Raw genomic sequence first — 19,127 nt, 5'->3', positions numbered from 1 at the left:
ACAGTATACCAACACTTACCTACCAACCTACACCACCTAACACGCAGTTAGACCAGATGAAGCAGCTCCTTGAAGCATCACAATATAGGGGTCGATGAGTCACTGTGTACATATAGTTGACATGCAGAATGAGGAAAAATATTTGAGTGGTTTTACCATTTGTCTCAAGAAGTCTTGCATCACCCTTCCTGCCATCACAGAAAAGTGGGAGTAGCTTCTTCAGTTATTAAATGTAATTCTCTCGTAAACAAAACTGTGTTTGAATCAACATTAATTCAGTTGACAGACAGTAAAAATAAGTAGAGGTATGCACACGTTTGATAGCAAAACAGCATAATGAAAATGAATGATGTGAATTGAGGATTAGGTTGATGCTACCACTCTGTCTCTGTATTTTTCTGACTAAATAAACTGTTTCAATATCAATACCTCGCCTAGCTTAGCTTCTGGACCCTGGGTAGGGTCAGCTGCTTCAAGAGTGTGACATACGCAACATGTAGCTCTCTCTGACTCAGTATCTTGTGTAATCTGTTTCTGAAGATGTGTTAAATACACGAAAGCGCTTAAGCAATACATCTGTGTGTGTGTGTGTGTGTAAAAAGTCAAGGATACTGGCACAGGCAACTTGAGTCACGGGATGTAATGCTTGGGTTAAGAAGGGTTGAGGAAAACGCAAGAGAGAAAGTCGTCATGATTACTCTTGAGGAAAAAAATGTAAATTGGAGGTAAAGCTGATGAAACAAAAGAATTAATAAAATGGAAAAAACACGATAACGGATAAGTCAGGACCTTTTCCCCAACCGTTTTTTAACCAAAAAATTGCCTCGCCTGACCTGACTGGTGGATGTTTTATGCCTCGCCTGACCTGACTGGTGGATGTTTTATGCCTCGCCTGACCTGACTGGTGGATGTTTTATGCCTCGCCTGACCTGACTGGTGGATGGTTTATGCCTCATCTGACCTGACTGGTGGATGTTTTATGCCTCGCCTGACCTGACTGGTGGATGCTTTATGCCTCATCTGACCTGACTGGTGGATGTTTTATGCCTCGCCTGACCTGACTGGTGGATGCTTTATGCCTCATCTGACCTGACTGATGGATGTTTTATGCCTCGCCCGACTTATCAATCCATCCATCCATAATACATTAATGAATAATTCCATATTGACTGATTTACTGTGACAGAGAAAACAAGTGTAGGAACCAACACCCGAGAAACACATAACAATGAATCTAACTTTGGTGACCGACTGTAACAACAAGGAAAACATTACAAGAGTCACAAGAGGGCAGCAGGATAATAGTGAACAAGAAGAGATAACAATGAGGGGACGGCCGAGAACAAAAAAGACAAAATATACCGGATAATAGATGAAATAGAGAGGGAGAGAAGTAATGAAGAGAGAGGGAGAGAAGTAATGAAGAGAGAGGGAGAGAAGTAATGAATAGAGAGGGAGAGAAGTAATGAATAGAGAGGGAGAGAAGTAATGAAGAGTGTGTGAGAGAAGTCCGCGTGCTTTATTGGGCTAATGATATATGTATGGATCCTCGTGTTTCGAAGCCAGATTTGGTAAAACGTTACTCTGATCACCTGAGCGGCACGGGTAGTCCCCATTAGAGGTTCACAGCGCCATAAGCTCGTTGAACAGGCTTTGTGTGAAATATAAGAGTCTAGAGCTGCTTTTAGTGTCCTGGTGGCCCAGAGGTAACGTTCCCCGGTCACAATCATAAGATCGTGGGTTCGAATCCTGGCAGGGTGAGGTGTTGAATACATATATATATACAGTATATATATATATATATAAAATTGCAGATATAATTTGTCTTAAGCATTATACTTTCTTTATATGTGAAATTTTTCACTTAAATTTAAGCGAGCGAGCGTTGTTGTACTCACAACTTTCTTTTATTTATTATTAATGTTCAAAAACCAACAAGAAATACTCAGACTATAAAGAATGAAGGTGTAGTGGTGGCCGGAACATAACCTAGCCTACAGTACAGTCAGAACAGTACCGGTATACGTACATTATACCTCCTTTCCTTTCTCGCCCGCCGGAAGTCAAGCAAGATACCATATTGTTAACTTTCCCTCCAAAGGTTATATTTATACCAGAGACTGTTGATGTGCGTAGTCTTTACTGTAAAACAATAAAGAAATAACTCCATTACGTTATAGTTACAATCTATGGCTACGTTTTAATCTTTTAAATGTCATGTACAGTATATAGGCCAGTACACAAGTATAAGCCTACACTGCGGCCTAGTCCTACTTACACCTACAGTACTATAGGCCTACAACCTAGTGACCCCAGCATGGACTACCGTATTGTGCAAACAATAATTATACACCCTGACTAGTCTACAGTACATTGCATACCACACCACACCATACCACACCACACACCATACCACACCATACTACACACCACACACCATACCATACTACACACCACACACCATGCCACACCATACTACACACTATACCACACCATGTCATACACTACACACACTACACTGCACACACCATACCACACCACGCCATACACTACACACCATACGTGGACACCTTTAAACTATGGTACTACGGGAGACTGATAAAAATAAATGACAATGACAGGAAAACAACTGAAGAGGAACTATAATTGGCAAAACATTAATACTTCAAGTTTGTATAATAAGGAATATTAAATAATTTAGTGATGAATATAGTACTGTAATTAATACTCCACACGCTATACTATACTATTGGGCAAAACTGGGGGTTGGAGAGTGAGGGAGGGGATGACAGATGGATATGAATCTAAACAAAAGTTGTGGTCCCGAAGAAAACACATTTCTGGAAAGAGTTGTAAAAACAGCCGAAAAGCGCCTTTGGTGGAGGGTTATAGTCAACAACCCTAAGGCACAAAGATGGCACACTTAATGGTGTAAGTGTAGTTGCGTGTCTTTATGGAACAACAAGTACATCACTAGAGCCATACTACATTTATGGTGGCCCCTAAACTATTTGATTTATTTGTTTACACAAATGTTGTTTGTGTGTGTAATCAATAACAACAACAGTATGTGGCAGGAGCCCCACCAGGAAAACTGGCAACTTATTTGCCACGTCAGTATGTGTGTTTGGCACTATTTTCATCAAGTTAATTTAAAGATATATAAAATGTGTACACTATTTTCTAATATGTAATATTCATCTAAAATATGAACATAAATGTATTTAAAATAAAACAGTATCTAGGACCCGTAAATGTTTTTATAACGCTCTCTAAAATGCAAAGTGGCACCTGACCATTGATGACTGCAGTACAGTATATAAGAAGGGACAGCCAACCTGGAGTCACTAGTCACAGCGTTATTTCCGTCAGGCAGAGATAAAACTGATGCCTGAAGGTCGTACTTATTATTCTCATTGTAAGGCATACCACTATTACTTGTGCTCTTCGTGATGCAGCTGAGACGCGTGGACACACCCAGAGTCGGGGACTTACCATCTACCAGTGGAGACTTGCCTCTAGGAACATCAAGTGGTCACCGTGATTGTCATAACTGTAACTTAGATAGATCAAGAGAAAGTGGTCACAAAGGCAAAATTTTACGTCATCGATGTCCATTCAGACACTGTACACATAGACACACGTACCTCACTTGCAGCACCCTGCATGAGGAGGACTGTGTGAAGAGTGGATCAAGGACGAGACGTAGTGAACCTTTCCACCAAACTCACCTGGAGGACAACCGCCACTACAACATAACTAATTCACCTGCTGAACGACCCCTCACCTACCCGTCGTCGTCACCTGCCTACTTTGAACATGTCGCCTTGAACAGCCAAAGATTGACAACTTCACAGTCACCTACACCGCCCATCCAGAACTACCGACAACGAATTGTTCAATACATGTACGTCTCCTCCACAATGTGTTTAGTATTTTACCAATAGTGAGCCAGACGTCCCTCTAAAGCAAGTTGTTGACCCATATGTACTCAGTCAAGCTCATTACTAGTCGATACTTCTTTTTAATTCGGTTTAGAGATCAATGTCTTCTTTTTTTTAGCCTTTACCAGTACAGTATGTGTGAGGAAGAAGTCTGTTGGTATGACAGATTTTTGGGCAACTCTATAAAAAGTCTTCTTTGTACACAAATCACAGACATAAAGCTTTACCACAATGAAGGAATTACAGGAACAATTATTATCACTAGCAGAAGGTGACGATAGATACTAACTAGAGTTGTTTCATGTCTCCAGAATCCAACAACTACAAGTGAGTGAGAGTCGAGACGTCCACAAGGTGCAAGAAATACGAAGCCGAATTGTCAGCCTCGAGCAACAGGTGTATCACTCTGTCAGGTCCCAGGTAAATACTACCGCCCTCACCTTTCATCTGTTCTACACAACATACACTCCCCTCATACACAACACACCCCCTCATACACAACACAGCCCCTCACTCCCACACAACACACCCCCTCACTCCCACACAACACACCCCTCACTCCCACACAACACACCCCCTCACTCCCACACAACACACCCCTCACTCCCACACAACACACCCCCTCACTCCCATACAACCCCCTCACCCCTCACCCCCTCACTCCCACACAACACACCCCTCACTCCCACACACACACAACACACCCTCACTCACACACAACACACCCCCCTCCCCACACACACACACACACCCCCCTCACTCACACACACCCCCCCTCCCACACAACACACCCCTCCCACACACCACCCCCCTCCACACCACACCCCCTCACACACACACCCCCTCACACACACACCTCCACCCCTCCCACACACCCCACACCACCCCCCACAACACACCCCTCACACACACCTCCCTCACACACACAACACCCCCTCACACACACACCCCCTCACACACCCCCCCCTCCCACACACACACCCCTCACACCCCCTCACACACACACCCCTCCCCCTCCCTCACACTCCCTCACACCACACACCCCCTCACACTCACCCCCTCCCACACAACCCCTCCCACACCCCTCCCACCCCACCCCTCCACACAACACACTCCCTCCCACACACACACACACCCCCCTCCCCCCCCACACACACCCCCTCCACACCCCTCCCCACCCCACCCCCCTCCCCACACCCCCTCCCACACACACACCCCCTCTCACTCACACACACACACACACCCCTCACACACAACACACCCCCTCACACACAACACACCCCCTCACACACAACACACTCCCTCACACAATATACTCCAAAGCAGATGATCCTGAACTTTCTCCATTAGTAATAGAACACAAAGAGTAACTGACAGTAGAGCATCAATATATTAGTAAAGGTTTATAATCACGCTGCAATGTTTACCGTGTGTAAAATGTCGGTACAATACATAACAGTTAAATATTTACACTATAAGGTTTAACGGGTGTGGTGTTTTTTCGTGACAGGAGGAGTACGTGACTAAGCTTGCGTCTAAACTTGGAGCCATCCTTCAGCAGCTAGACAGATGTCGGCCGTCTACCCCTGTGCTGGCTGCTCACTCTTGTGTTTAGTGCCCGCCCACACCATCAACCTCATCACCATCATTTATTTATCGTCATAGTTTCCACAAGTTTGGATTACAAGATGTGTCGAAGCCCAGTGGCGCAGTACAGTAACCTTGGACAGCGCCTCACACGGTTGATAAGGAAAGAAAAACCCACTTCATATATTGATAAAAAGCAACCATTGTTCCAAGTAACCTCAAGAGTTGTAACCTCAAGACTAATAACCTCGATAAATAAAGCGGGAGAGCTGTTAGCTACTAAGAACAACACTTTGTTACGACCAAGGTGTTGGTACTCGCCTTCACCTTGCCAAATAATACCTCCATGAGAAACCCTAACAAATAAACCGTCTTTTCTGACGTTTTTCGTATCTAGGTCCAATTGCAAGAACGGTTATGGGGTGTACGACGCCATTTACGATGACCTTCTTGCCCTGGTCTTTTTCAGCAATATCGCCTTTAACACATGGAATCCTGCACTTTTCGAAGCCCTGGAGGAGTCTCGAAACAAGTTTCCTGGTGGGAATTATTAGCTAGTGCTGTACTCAAAATATCGAAGCTTCGAGATCTCTCCAGAGCTTCAAAAGGGCGGTATTCCTGAAACAAGATCAGGGCAAGAAGGTCATCGTGAACAGCGTCGTACACCCAACGACTGTTCTTGCAATTGGCCCCTAGTTTCACCAGAAGCGTGAAGACATTTTGTACGTTATTACTGCAACAACTGTGTGTGTGTGTGTGTGTGTGTGTGTGTGTGCCACTCTCCAGAAATAACTGTAAGTCTCACTGAGCAGGGGTCCCAACTATTGTCATCTTCACCAGTCTACCACCCTAGTCAGATGGCCGCCCATCTCATCACCCACATGGTCTGCCCACTGTTGACCTCATCACCCACATGGTCTGCCCACTGTTGACCTCACCACCCATGGTCTGCCCACTGTTGACCTCATCACCCACATGGTCTGCCCATCACCCATGTTCTGACTGTTGACCTCATCACCCACATGGTCTGCCCACTGTTGACCTCATCACCCACATGGTCTGCCCACTGTTGGCCTCATCACCCACAAGGTCTGCCCACTCATCACCCATGGTCTGCCCACTGTTGACCATCACCCACATGGTCTGCCCACTGTTGACCTCATCACCCACATGGTCTGCCCACTGTTGACCTCATCACCCACAAGGTCTGCCCACTGTTGACCTCATCACCCACATGGTCTGCCCACTGTTGATCACCCTGGTCTGCCACTGTTGACCTCATCACCCCACATGGTCTGCCCACTGTTGACCTCATCACCCACATGGTCTGCCCACTGTTGACCTCATCACCCACATGGTCTGCCCACTGTTGACCTCATCACCCACAAGGTCTGCCCACTGTTGACCTCATCACCCACATGGTCTGCCCACTGTTGACCTCATCACCCACATGGTCTGCCCACTGGTCACCTCATCACCCACATAGTACATCTCAGCACTTGTATCCACCATCATCTTCAAATGTAAGTTATATTGTTTAATGTTTTTATTTCTCAATAATTTTATAATATTTAAATAAACGAAAAGTAATTATTTAATTTTTTAACCTCCACAAATTGTACACTAGGACCTGAGTTGCTCCATGGTGGTGTGACCATCCTCTACCCGCACCTCCCTACCATATTTCAGCTGTCAACCTTCCAAACTGTGGACATACACAAGGAACATATAAGACACGGATTACGCTTAATATAAGTCACAAACCTGAGTGGTACACTATAACCTCTCAACCAAACCTACTCTACTTAATGTAATGGAACAACACATTAATATTATAAAAAAATGTTTTACTCATAATAACAATAAAATGATTATTGTTAATAACTAAAACCCACATAAATAATAATAATTAGCTTGGTTTCAACTGTACGAGCCACGTAACATTAACAAATACCTGTGCTGTACAAAAAATGGAGAAGATAATAATGAAACCTAAACTTCGTCTTGTCTTAAGTGAACTGAATGTATCTAGTTTAATAAGTCTTATGTTAGGTTAGTTCTTGCTCAGCCAGCATGTTCATGCTCTTTCAAGACCCCACCCGGAAAATTATGCAATGCCACACAAGACAAACTTCCTTACCGTGGGGTGGGGCCCCCCCGTATATTAAACAGAAAGAACTTACAATGATATGGTGAAATTTGAGGCATTTTCTGGACGTGAGATAATATGGCCGCAGTGGCGTTTATGCAGCCCGGGCGGAGGAGTGATTTATGGTGATGGAGAGAAACGTCCAGTGTTGAGGAAGTGATGAACAAATTTCTTTCCGGTCTGAAAGCACAGGGTTTCCCGCAGTGTGCACTGTCTCTGTTTAGAAGAACAATGCCGTGGCCTTTGAACAATTGAAGGGTCTCGTTGACTTTATCCCTAATTCGCATATTACGTCCATATAAGACCGGCGACAACCTTCACACGTCATGCTGAAAATTAAACTGCTGCGAGCCCAGGGAAAAGCGCTGCAGTAGAGCACGGCCACATTACCGCTAGGAAGATAAATTAGTGCGCACCTAGGCGCTTAATTATATACAAAAGAAGACATTTGCACAAGAAATTATTACCAAATCAGAGCTCACTAATGAAAATAAAGTAAGAAAATAAACAGTAATACAAATAACTCGTTTGCGGGTTAGTCCTATATATTAACCACCTAACGTAACCTTTACCTAACCTAACCTAAATTTAAAATGCACAAAGGTTAAATTGCATAATAGGGGCATCGTAAGTTACATTTATATATCATCAACAGATTTATAGATATGTTGGAGAAATTATTATAAAAAATTTATCTCTGCAAATGGTTTTTTTTAATGAAATTGAATATTTTCTAGAGAACTTATCTGTCATGTGCATTGCGGCTTTCTTAGGTTAGGTTAGGTTAGGTTAGGTTAGGTTAGGTTAGGTAGGGTAACGTTAGGTTGGGTTAGATAAGGTAAGGTAAGGTTAGGTTTTGTTAGGAACATTTAACTAATTTTGCAGCGAAAAAAAACGACTGAATGTATTGGATAAAAAACCTATGAACATAATTCTTTTTATAAGAAAAAAAAATGCAATACCAATGTTAATTTTTACCACCCATTTTTATTAGATTTGATGAACATAGATTGGGTGAGGTATTATTTAACCATGAGTCTTGTGTACTTATTGGATACTTGGCAGAATAACTTGTTATAACTTGGTCCTAGCAAAGGCGTAGTCTAGGCAAAAATGTTCACGACCTCGTATTTTGCTTCCATTACTGACGGATATCTACAGCTATACCACATTAATAAGGTTCATCTCCAAGTTTACTCAGTCATAAAAAAATATTTGTACCATAAAATGTGGACAATAGAAATCTTCTATTTTGGTACAAATTACTTGAAAAGTTGTAAGAAGACAATAGCTGCATCTCTTCCATGCCGTGATAAATAGAAAGACTCAAGCCTCTTCTTATCGTAAAAAAAAATATAAAAAATAAAAAATCGTATTTTAGTTTGTGATGTACAAAACATTATCTTCTTTGATTTATGATAAAACAAGTCTAACAAACATTATTAAAATATATATTAGCAATTTAGCAATTTTCCTTGTGCAATCGGGAAATAGCGACTTACTATACCGGGTTGACCGTGTTACATCAGCTAAGGAGACAATTACTCCAGTTACGGGGTAAACAAAGAGACAGTCCCATAAATGCTTTTGAAAATGCGGTCCCTGTACTGTATATAAGATGCTTATCTGTACACTACATAAAACAACACAAATTCCACTGTATCATTTTTTTGGTGATTGACTGCTGTTATTAATTTATTAATAATAATAATAATATAGATGATGATGACAGAGTGAGGTCACACAAGACACCAGCACGTCTCCTCAATGACCCTCATACTTGTTGTTGGCACTCGAGGGGTTCTTTATCTTATCGCCTCTATCTCTTACACATGAGTTAATAAGCGCCTATATCTTGAACACATCAAACCCTTTTAAGGTCACAGTAATACCACATAAGAGCTAAAGTCCTCTCAGTCGCCCCTTACTACATTATTACCAGACGAGCAAACAACCCTGACTGGCTGTTCCTCCCACGCTACCTCCCCCCTCCCCAAGATATTATGGGTCATATCGGGCAGTTAATGTTGGCATTATTTTTTTTTCTTTACTGTTTGTAAGTTAATTAAATTATATAGTACATGAATAAGTATAAACACAGATATATTTCTTTTATGGGAGATACTGTACTGTATGTAACCAGAACTTTAGATCCGCTACAATCATCACTAAACTCAAGTTACGTAAACTCATCTTTTTTTTTAACTACTGAATTAATCAAACTAACAAATCATGACCATGAATATGCTGAATGCAGTGATCGGTGGGAAAGGTCAAAACTTGTCTGTCTGTCACTTATATTGTAGTTTAAATACACAAAAAATTTAACGTCATTTCCGAGTTTCCGCTACAGAAGATACATTACAGTACAGTACAGTACAGTACGTTCTTACAGCTCTGTTAGAGGAAAACGGTAACGTCCGAACCCTTGTGAATTGAGTAAAATGACCAGATTCGTTTCCTTCCGGCCACAAACAAAGGCACGTCGCGACGAAAGCTAACTTTGTATGAAGCGTCGTCATTAAAAAGATGAATAAAATTTGGTGGTAAGCTTTATGGTGGTAAGCCGGCCACTGTCCACTAAAGACAAGAAAGTATACAAAATATAATAATACAAATGACTTTAGACCTCTCAACCACGTCAACTATAACATACATGAACGATTTCTTCCCTTTCATCTTCTTATTAAACAATGTTATAAAACAGTTGATAATAACTGGCCAATTGGGTGGATCAAGCCACAAATATCCCTCACACGCTACAACTTTACTAGTCAGTTCAAGATAGACAAGTATCGGGCTCTTCTGTACTGTACTGTACACGCAATGATCCTCAAAACATTCCCCTAGCTACGTACTGCCCCTTATATAGTGAAGAACTTTGAAGAAAAAACATTTAGTAATGTTTTGTCTAACTAGCAAATGAACAACGTTATCAACAAGTGTTTACGACGTTGAACGAGGAAGCCTCATGTAGTCAAACCTTAAAGTTCCATTATCAAGAGACACGAATGAGCTCAGGGAAGAGAAGGTGAGACGAGCTGTTTTGAGTGCACACAAGACGTTTTCCGCACAATACAGTACAGTTGATTGTAGCCATAAAACTAAAACATAAAGCCTAATGTTCACTGTGAATCTCTCTTTCTCTCCAGTTACACCCACTGTACACGTCACAATATATAACCCATGGCTCCAGTACTGTACAATATTAAACACTTGTACAGTATACTGATCAAGGAGAAAGGTTGTGGGTAGACAGTGTACAATATACTAATCAGCGACTACAATACTTGATACATGTTTTGACTTTAAGATATAGTAATTTAAAGGGTTTATAATATATTTTTCTTACAAGCACATGTTAGTGACTACAGGAAGGAAGTTGGTACATTAATGATAAATACACAATGACTTCCTGTATTACGTTAGCATGTGACGTCACAAGAACAAGGAAAACAAGTACTGTAAACATAAATTTCCCGAATAATAATAATAATAATAATAATAATAATAATAACTCAATATTTATTTTCAAAGGGATTAAATCATACCATTTATACTAAACATCAGTGAGAGAAACCGGCAGCTCTTCTCTCATATTTACGATATTGTAATTATAACACAACACGTACAAGGCGAAATGCCCTCAATATAGTTATTTCACTCTCACACACACACACTTGACTTTATTATTATAAGGACGTGAGATGTGTGCAGCCCTGTAAGAAAGCTTATTATCACCACTTTCACCAGTGTACGGTAATAATATTTCACATCCATGTACAGTCACCCAAAGATGCACCGACCCCACCATGGGTCAAGTGCTTGCTATTTTACCTGGCAATACTTGGTAGAGGAAGGCTGTATGTAAAGGTGATTGTGATTAGTGGATTGTTTTCGGCTGTATCACTGTCAGGATAATTATTAAATAAACTATTCATTGTTATAGAAGGTCATGAGACGTTTCCAAATTTTCGTATATTTGCATAAATAATGAAGAAAATTATATTAATGAATTGGCAACTCAACTACAACCACAGCAGCCACAACATTCTCACATCAAATTTTATTCATTATTTAAACAAACATACGAACATTTGGAAACTTCTCATGACCTTAAATAACAATGAAAAATTTATTATAATAAAAATGTTTAATATTTATCCTGACAGTGATACAGCCCAAAACAGTCACCTTTACATACAGCCTCCCTTTACAGGGCCGGATTAAGACCCTTAGAGGCCCTAAGCACTTAAAAGATTTTGGTCCCCCCCCCCCATATATATGTAATTCAAAATATAAACAATAATAAACCATAAAATAAAATGTTATTTTTCGAAATTAAACAAAATTTACAGTAAGATGGAAAATAAAGTTTATTTTTGTATACGTCCACTTTTTTTAATTGCAAAGTCTTTGATCAGATCCTCAAAACTAGTCTTATGTAACACATCTGCTTCTATACTAAGTAGAGATAAGGCAGCCAGCCTGCCTTGTTGTTCTGATGGGATTTTTAATATAGCCTACTTCAACTTAGAAAATGAACGCTCAGCTGAGCAATTTGTGACCATTAATGTTAAAAATATACGAAAGCCAATATCAACATTTGGAAAGGCACACTCAATATTGTCTTCTACAATCATTTTATAAAGTTCAGCATGACTGAATCTTGTTTTTACATTTTATGTTGCACTGAACTTATGGCGCACATATAAGTGAAACTGCTAAAGCTCAGCTGAGAAATTAGTGTTGAAATCCTCTGGATAAACATCAGTCAGCTTTTGACAGCACTGAGAATACCTTTCAATTTCAGTAGATGGTGAAGTGGCATTATGTGGCACATCACTTAGAAAAGAAAACCTCTCTGCTATTTCTTTATATATCTCTCCTCTTCTTCTCATCTCAGTTTCAAGTTTGTCAAGAATTGTGTAAAAGGTGGTGATACGAAATTTATCCCTGGCATTCAGATATACTTCTGGTGCATCTCCGTCATTGGGTACTGTACCTTCTTTCTCATACGTTTGTGAGTTTGAGCTGCCTTGTGATCAACATCTGGTAGCATATCCTTTGTAGCTGCTTCATATCTTTCAAATTTATCTCGTGAAGTGCACAGTTGGTCAGCTAATGATCCATACAGATCTGCACATGTTTTTAAGTTCACATCCTCATTTTGTAGAACTTGGCTTACTCTATGAAAATTTTGCAAAATCTCATTCCAAAAATTCAACATAAAAACGAATTCTAGCTCTTGCATCTTATTTGCAATATTACTTGCTTCTCTTCTAGTGTCTCCCTTTTGTGACTGGTCTTCGGCTATACATTCTAACGCTTCTAAAATTTCAAGGAAAGATTTCAAAATTGCTGCTGTTGCCATAGCATGCGCCTCCCATCTGGTATCAGAGAGGGATTTTAAGACACTTTCATTTCCAATACAACCTTTAAGAATTTTCCACCGGCTGGTTGAGGCTGAAAAAAAAGTATAGAGCAACTGCACTGTAGAGAAGAAATTAACAGCCTCTTGACAGCAGTCAACAGCACGTCGGCCTACCAGATTTAGTGAATGAGCCGCACAGGGCACATATATAGCTGCACCATTTGCAGTTTTGCACCATATGGTCCATGGTCCATGGTAAATCCGGCTATGGAAAATTTATGTGGTGCCCCCCTTCCCTTGATGCCCTAAGCACGTGCTTATTTTGCTTAATGGTTAATCCAGCCCTGTCCCTTTACCAAGTATTGCCAAGAAAAATTACGAGCACGAGACCGAGGGTGGAGTCGGTTCATTTTTGGCTGACTGCACGTATATATTAAACAACCACTTCGGGTATAGTACATAACATCCCAGTCTAACATCCAGCTGTTCTTAAAGAATGCTTTTACTGCATTTAATAGCCTTCCTCCCACCCCATACACTTGTAATGTCTCACACACTGTTCATCTGTTCACCATATTGTACACCTTTTTCAAATCTACTCTATAAATAAGTAAAACCATCTGTAAGTAATAAACAACAACAAATAACTTATTAAAGCCAACAAAAAGAGCACAGATAAAAAAAATTACCAGTGGTCCCCAACCTTTTGTTGGCTCTGGGACACAGCTGCCATTGTACATATAATGGTGGCCGCCGGGTCAAAACTTTGGATCTGAGTCAGCCAGCCTTCCTCACCTCTCAGTCCCACACATCATTCACTCACCTGAGTCAGCCAGCCCTACTCACCTCTCATTCACTCACACGCCTTCCTTTAAGTTCACCATTTCTTGATAAATATTTCACCCAAACTTAAAACTTGGTGTTACAAAAACTACACTAAATTGATACCTCTTCAAAATCGCTAACCTATTCTAAATTAGCCAAATTCAATCCATCAAAACATACCTACTGCATAGCCTAACCTGACCAACCCTACTACCCTAAGCTAACGTAAGGTAACCTATTAAACAAACCCTAAGCCACGCTAACATAACACCGGTGACCAAATAAAACCTAATTCATGTGACCCTAAACTAGCTGCGGCCGGAGTAAACAAGTCCAGGAAAAACACTTAGGGTCAGCTGAAACGTGCGGTGGCCTCAGGCGGACAAACTCTGACCATGGGTGTTTCATATAAATCATTTATATCAACATATGTAAAACAGTTCCTTTTTTTTAATTATAACAAATCGGATTAGTTTTCTTTAAATCTGATTTTTCTTTTATTTCAATCAAATTTGTAAATATTTAAATATGATTTTCCCTTGTTCACTGACAACTGTTCCCAGTTGAATATTTTACAATACGCCATACTGTATAAGCTTTTGTTTCATTTTTCATTTCCTTCATTTATATAGTAAATGGGAGTTTTTTATAAAAAAAAATGTCTGGACACATGAGACGCCGCGGTGAATACAGAACTGTATTATGATTTTCTCAGTTTAGTCGAAGATAATATTTAAAAGTTTAGAATTAGATGTGATAGTGTGAGATACAGTAAGTGTTGTTAACCTGACTCACTCGGTCGGATAATTTGCGTCAGATTATATACTGTATGTCTGTTCCGGCGTCATAAAAGCGTCCCCAGTCTACGTGAGCTACAAAACTCGTAGCGACTGTACTACAGTATACTCGCACAAACTACTTACAACATATTTCACCATCACTAATGGAAAAGTGTTGAGTAAGAAAACCACAGTGCTGGGAAGAGATAGTAAGAGACGTATACATGTTGTGTTGTAAGACAAGGTCCAGCGTACAGCTGTGTGTGTTGACTCACACATGACTACATAATATTCCTTGATCGTTGTGTTGGGTCTAGTTTTCCTTGTTCTCGAATATATTAGATCTTCACCACTGAGTCAACACATAACATCAGTGAGAGTAAAGTAATGTTGTTTTTTCTATACTCAAACTTTGATGGGAGGCAAATATAAAGTAAGAATTGCAACCAAAATTTACTTAACTTCTCTAAAACTAATTTATCCAGTACGCACATAGCGGACTCTTGACCTAAGTACTGTAATACAAACTTAACTAACCCTTAAATAACACCTTATAATACCTTAAATAACACTGACGTAACCAACATTACCTTAACTAACACTGACGTAACCAACATTACCTTAACTAACACTGACGTAACCAACATTACCTTAACTAACACTGACGTAACCTACATTACCTTAACTAACACTGACGTAACCAACATTACCTTAACTAACACTGACGTAACCAACATTACCTTAACTAACACTGAACGTAACCAACATTACCTTAACTAACACTGACGTAACCAACATTACCTTAACTAACACTGACGTAACCAACATTACCTTAACTAACACTGACGTAACCAACATTACCTTAACTAACACTGACGTAACCAACATTACCTTAACTAACACTGACGTAACCAACATTACCTTAACTAACACTGACGTAACCAACATTACCTTAACTAACACTGACGTAACCAACATTACCTTAACTAACACTGACGTAACCAACATTACCTTAACTAACACTGACGTAACCTACATTACCTTAACTAACACTGACGTAACCAACATTACCTTAACTAACACTGACGTAACCAACATTACCTTAACTAACACTGACGTAACCAACATTACCTTAACTAACACTGACGTAACCAACATTACCTTAACTAACACTGACGTAACCAACATTACCTTAACTAACACTGACGTAACCAACATTACCTTAACTAACACTGACGTAACCAACATTACCTTAACTAACACTGACGTAACCAACATTACCTTAACTAACACTGACGTAACCAACATTACCTTAACTAACACTGACGTAACCAACATTACCTTAACTAACACTGACGTAACCAACATTACCTTAACTAACACTGACGTAACCAACATTACCTTAACTAACTCTATCTTACACAAATGTAACGCACTAATTTAACGTGTCTAACATAACGAACTCTAACATACCCAAATAATTAACTCTTAACCCTTTCTCACATATATAATTTAACTTGTCCTATTTTAACCCTAACCTAACTATACTTTAAGTACAAAGCTGAGTTAGGTTAAGTTATATTGCTGATGTTACAACTACATGGATTATTTTTCATCATCCGGGTTCTCTCTTTCTCGAAACTCAAGTTATGAGTCTAATATTATATTTTTCTCCATTAATGTATAAAACAAAATTTTAATTTTGTTTATAATATGTGAGCGGATATTTCAAAACAAGGTTCAGTATTTGTTACGACACATAACGGAAATGCGCTACGACTCTCTCTCTCTCTGTGTGTGTGTGTGTGTGTGTGTGTGTGTGTGTGTGTGTGTGTGTGCGTGCGTGCGTGCGTGCGTGCGTGCGTGCGTGCGTGCGTGCGTGTGCGTGCGTGCGTGCGTGCGTGCGTGCGTGCGTGCGTGCGTGCGTGCGTGTGTGTGTGTGTGTGTGTGTGTGTGTGTGTGTGTGTGTGTGTGTGTGTGTGTGTGTGTGTGTGTGTGTGTGTGTGTGTGTGTGTGTGTGTGTGTGTGTGTGTGTGTGTGTGTGTGTGTGTGTGTGTGTGTGTGTGTGTGTGTGTGTGTGTGTGTGTGTGTGTGTGTGTGTGTGTGTGTGTGTGTGTGTGTGTGTGTGTGTGTGTGTGTGTGTGTGTGTGTGTGTGTGTGTGTGTGTGTGTGTGTGTGTGTGTGTGTGTGTGTGTAGGGAATCATGGGGAGAAACAGAGTAGGTAAGTGTAATCCCAACGGCCTACTCCTCATCTGCAAGTGTGCTGCACACAACCTCACTATCACCAATACCCTTTTTAAGCAGGATGACAAGTTCATGGGTTCGTGGCAACACCCACGATCCAAACACTGGCATCTAATTGATTACATCATTGTCAGAAAAAGAGATCGCCGAGATGTCTTCACCTGAGCCATGCATGGCTCAGACCACTGTGACACTGATCTTCCGGCTCGTCAGGGCCACTCTCACTTCACGTTGCCCCAAAACGGCGGAGGCAACAAGCCTCCAAGAAAAGTGCAGAGAACAGCGTCGTGACCTGTACATGGCATTCATTGACTTTACCAAGGCCTTCGACTATGTCAACAGGGAAACCCTTTGGCGGACTCTCAGCTGTATTGACTGCCCTCCAAAATTCATTGCCATTGTGAGGCAACTCCACGATGGTATGAACGGCAGCGTCCTGCACAATGGCACCCGGTCTGAGTTCTTCCCCTTTCAAACGGGGGTAAAACAAGGATATGTACTGGCAACTACTCTCTGTTCCATTTTCTTGGCTGCCTTCTTTATTTGTGCCTGTGACAATTTAGCCAGTGGGGTGGACAGCCAAGCAGGAACAAAGGTGTCGGCAGCTTCCATGCCGACGACCTCATCCTCGTTGCTCATGCTGAATGCGACCTACAGGAAATCCTGAATACCTATGCAGATGCGTATGCGCACTTCGGCCTTGAGGTGAATGTACGTAAGACTCAGATTCTCTTTCAGCCTGCTCCTGGTTCAGCCACACATCCAACATCCCTCCAGCTTAACGGTACTACCCTCTCTAATGTTACCCACTTCCAGTATCTCGGCTCCCACCTGTCCACCACCACGCACATCGATGAAGAGATTCAGCATCGGATCAAATGTGCATCTCAAGCCTTTGGCAGACTCCGTACCCGTGTCTTCAGCTGTAGGGAGCTGAAATTATCTACGAAGCTCCACGTATATCAAGCAGTGGTCATCCCCAACCGTGCTATATGGCAGTGAGACATGGGTCACATACAGGAGGCACCTCAAGGCACTTGAAAACTTTCACCAAGTTTATGTTCCATCCTCCGAGTTCACTGGGAAGACAAGAGAACATATGCCAGTATTCTCGCTGACACCAACTGTAGGAGCATCGAGGCTACCATTATCCACGAACAACTATGCTGGACTGGCCATGTTACCCGAATGAACGACAGTAGACTGCCAAAGCAGCTACTTTACACTCGCCTAACAAATAGTAAACATAATGCTGGCGGGCATCTGAAGAGGTATAAGGATAGTCTTAAGTCAAACCTGAAAAAGTGCCAAATTGACCCCCTCACCTGGGAGAAGATTACTCCACACTATAACACTTGGAGGAGCACCATACAAGAAGGTGTCAATACTTTCGAGTTAGCCCGACTGCATAACGAGGCAGACAAGCGCCACTCCTCCCACACTAGATGTAGCCCCCCACATATGCAACTTCTGTGATCGACCCTGCCAGTCACGTGTCACCTCAGAACTCACCAACCTCGGTGACATGCTTAATAACTCATATCATTATATCATAGCTGGATGATCGTCATACTCGATTCTGAGTGACAGCAAAGTAGTAGTAGTAGTAGTACAGTAGTGTGTAAAGGTAATGCTGTACTGTAGTAGTGGCGGTAAGTTAGGTAACACTCGTCGAACCACAGGATTATATTAGGTAACTCCTGATAACTTATCTCCTCACCCCTGTACTATCACCCGACCCCTTTAACATACAGTACATTAACAGAGCATCAACACACAGTACAGTACTGTACGTTAATGACCCCTCACTGTACAGCAGCTACATATACTGTATACGTCGTTAGGTCACCCCATTCATATAATACTTATATGATTCCTAAAACTGACAAAATTAGGAACAAAAAGTTTGTGGGTGTGTTGGTCACAGTAAACACCTATAGTAAAAATCAGAACGCCCCTGTAAAACAAATAAAGATAATCAGAACGTTTCGATATAATATGTGGAGAAAATAAGACTTCCTGTATAATACTTGTACATAGAAATAATTAGTACATCATATAACTTAACGTAACTCAGCTTTGTCCTTAACAAGGTACAGTATAGTCTGGGTTTACGCGGTTAATTAAACCCATGGAGGTCCGCGTATAAAGCGAAACGCATAAATAAAATAACAACATATGGGATTAATTGAAATAGAGACTGGGCCGACCGCCAGACTACCCT

General features: G+C 41.1%; 1 protein-coding gene and 2 long non-coding RNA genes across 3 annotated transcripts in view; all 3 read left to right on the top strand.

Moving 5' to 3' along the window:
• The window catches only part of LOC121857665, a 41,952-nt gene that overhangs the window by 6,992 nt on the left and 15,833 nt on the right, over window positions 1–19,127 (top strand). The window contains exon 2 of the long non-coding RNA XR_006087251.1: window positions 2,816–2,820. This is a non-coding gene — a long non-coding RNA (uncharacterized LOC121857665). The remainder of the gene's footprint in view (window positions 1–2,815; window positions 2,821–19,127) is intronic.
• Window positions 3,358–6,043, top strand: LOC121857663. Its single transcript, XM_042353724.1, has 3 exons — window positions 3,358–3,907; window positions 4,256–4,364; window positions 5,455–6,043. Exons 1-3 carry the CDS (start codon window positions 3,453–3,455, stop codon window positions 5,557–5,559), a joined length of 669 nt encoding a protein of 222 aa, XP_042209658.1. The 5' UTR covers window positions 3,358–3,452; the 3' UTR covers window positions 5,560–6,043.
• Window positions 6,665–7,122, top strand: LOC121857664. Its single transcript, XR_006087250.1, has 2 exons — window positions 6,665–6,768; window positions 6,921–7,122. It is a non-coding gene; the product is annotated as an uncharacterized LOC121857664 (long non-coding RNA).

Source organism: Homarus americanus, unplaced genomic scaffold (assembly GCF_018991925.1).
Source record: "Homarus americanus isolate GMGI-L3 unplaced genomic scaffold, GMGI_Hamer_2.0 scaffold16712, whole genome shotgun sequence".
Taxonomy (NCBI): Eukaryota; Metazoa; Arthropoda; class Malacostraca; order Decapoda; family Nephropidae; genus Homarus; species Homarus americanus.
This window is presented reverse-complemented; position numbering and strand designations above follow the sequence as displayed.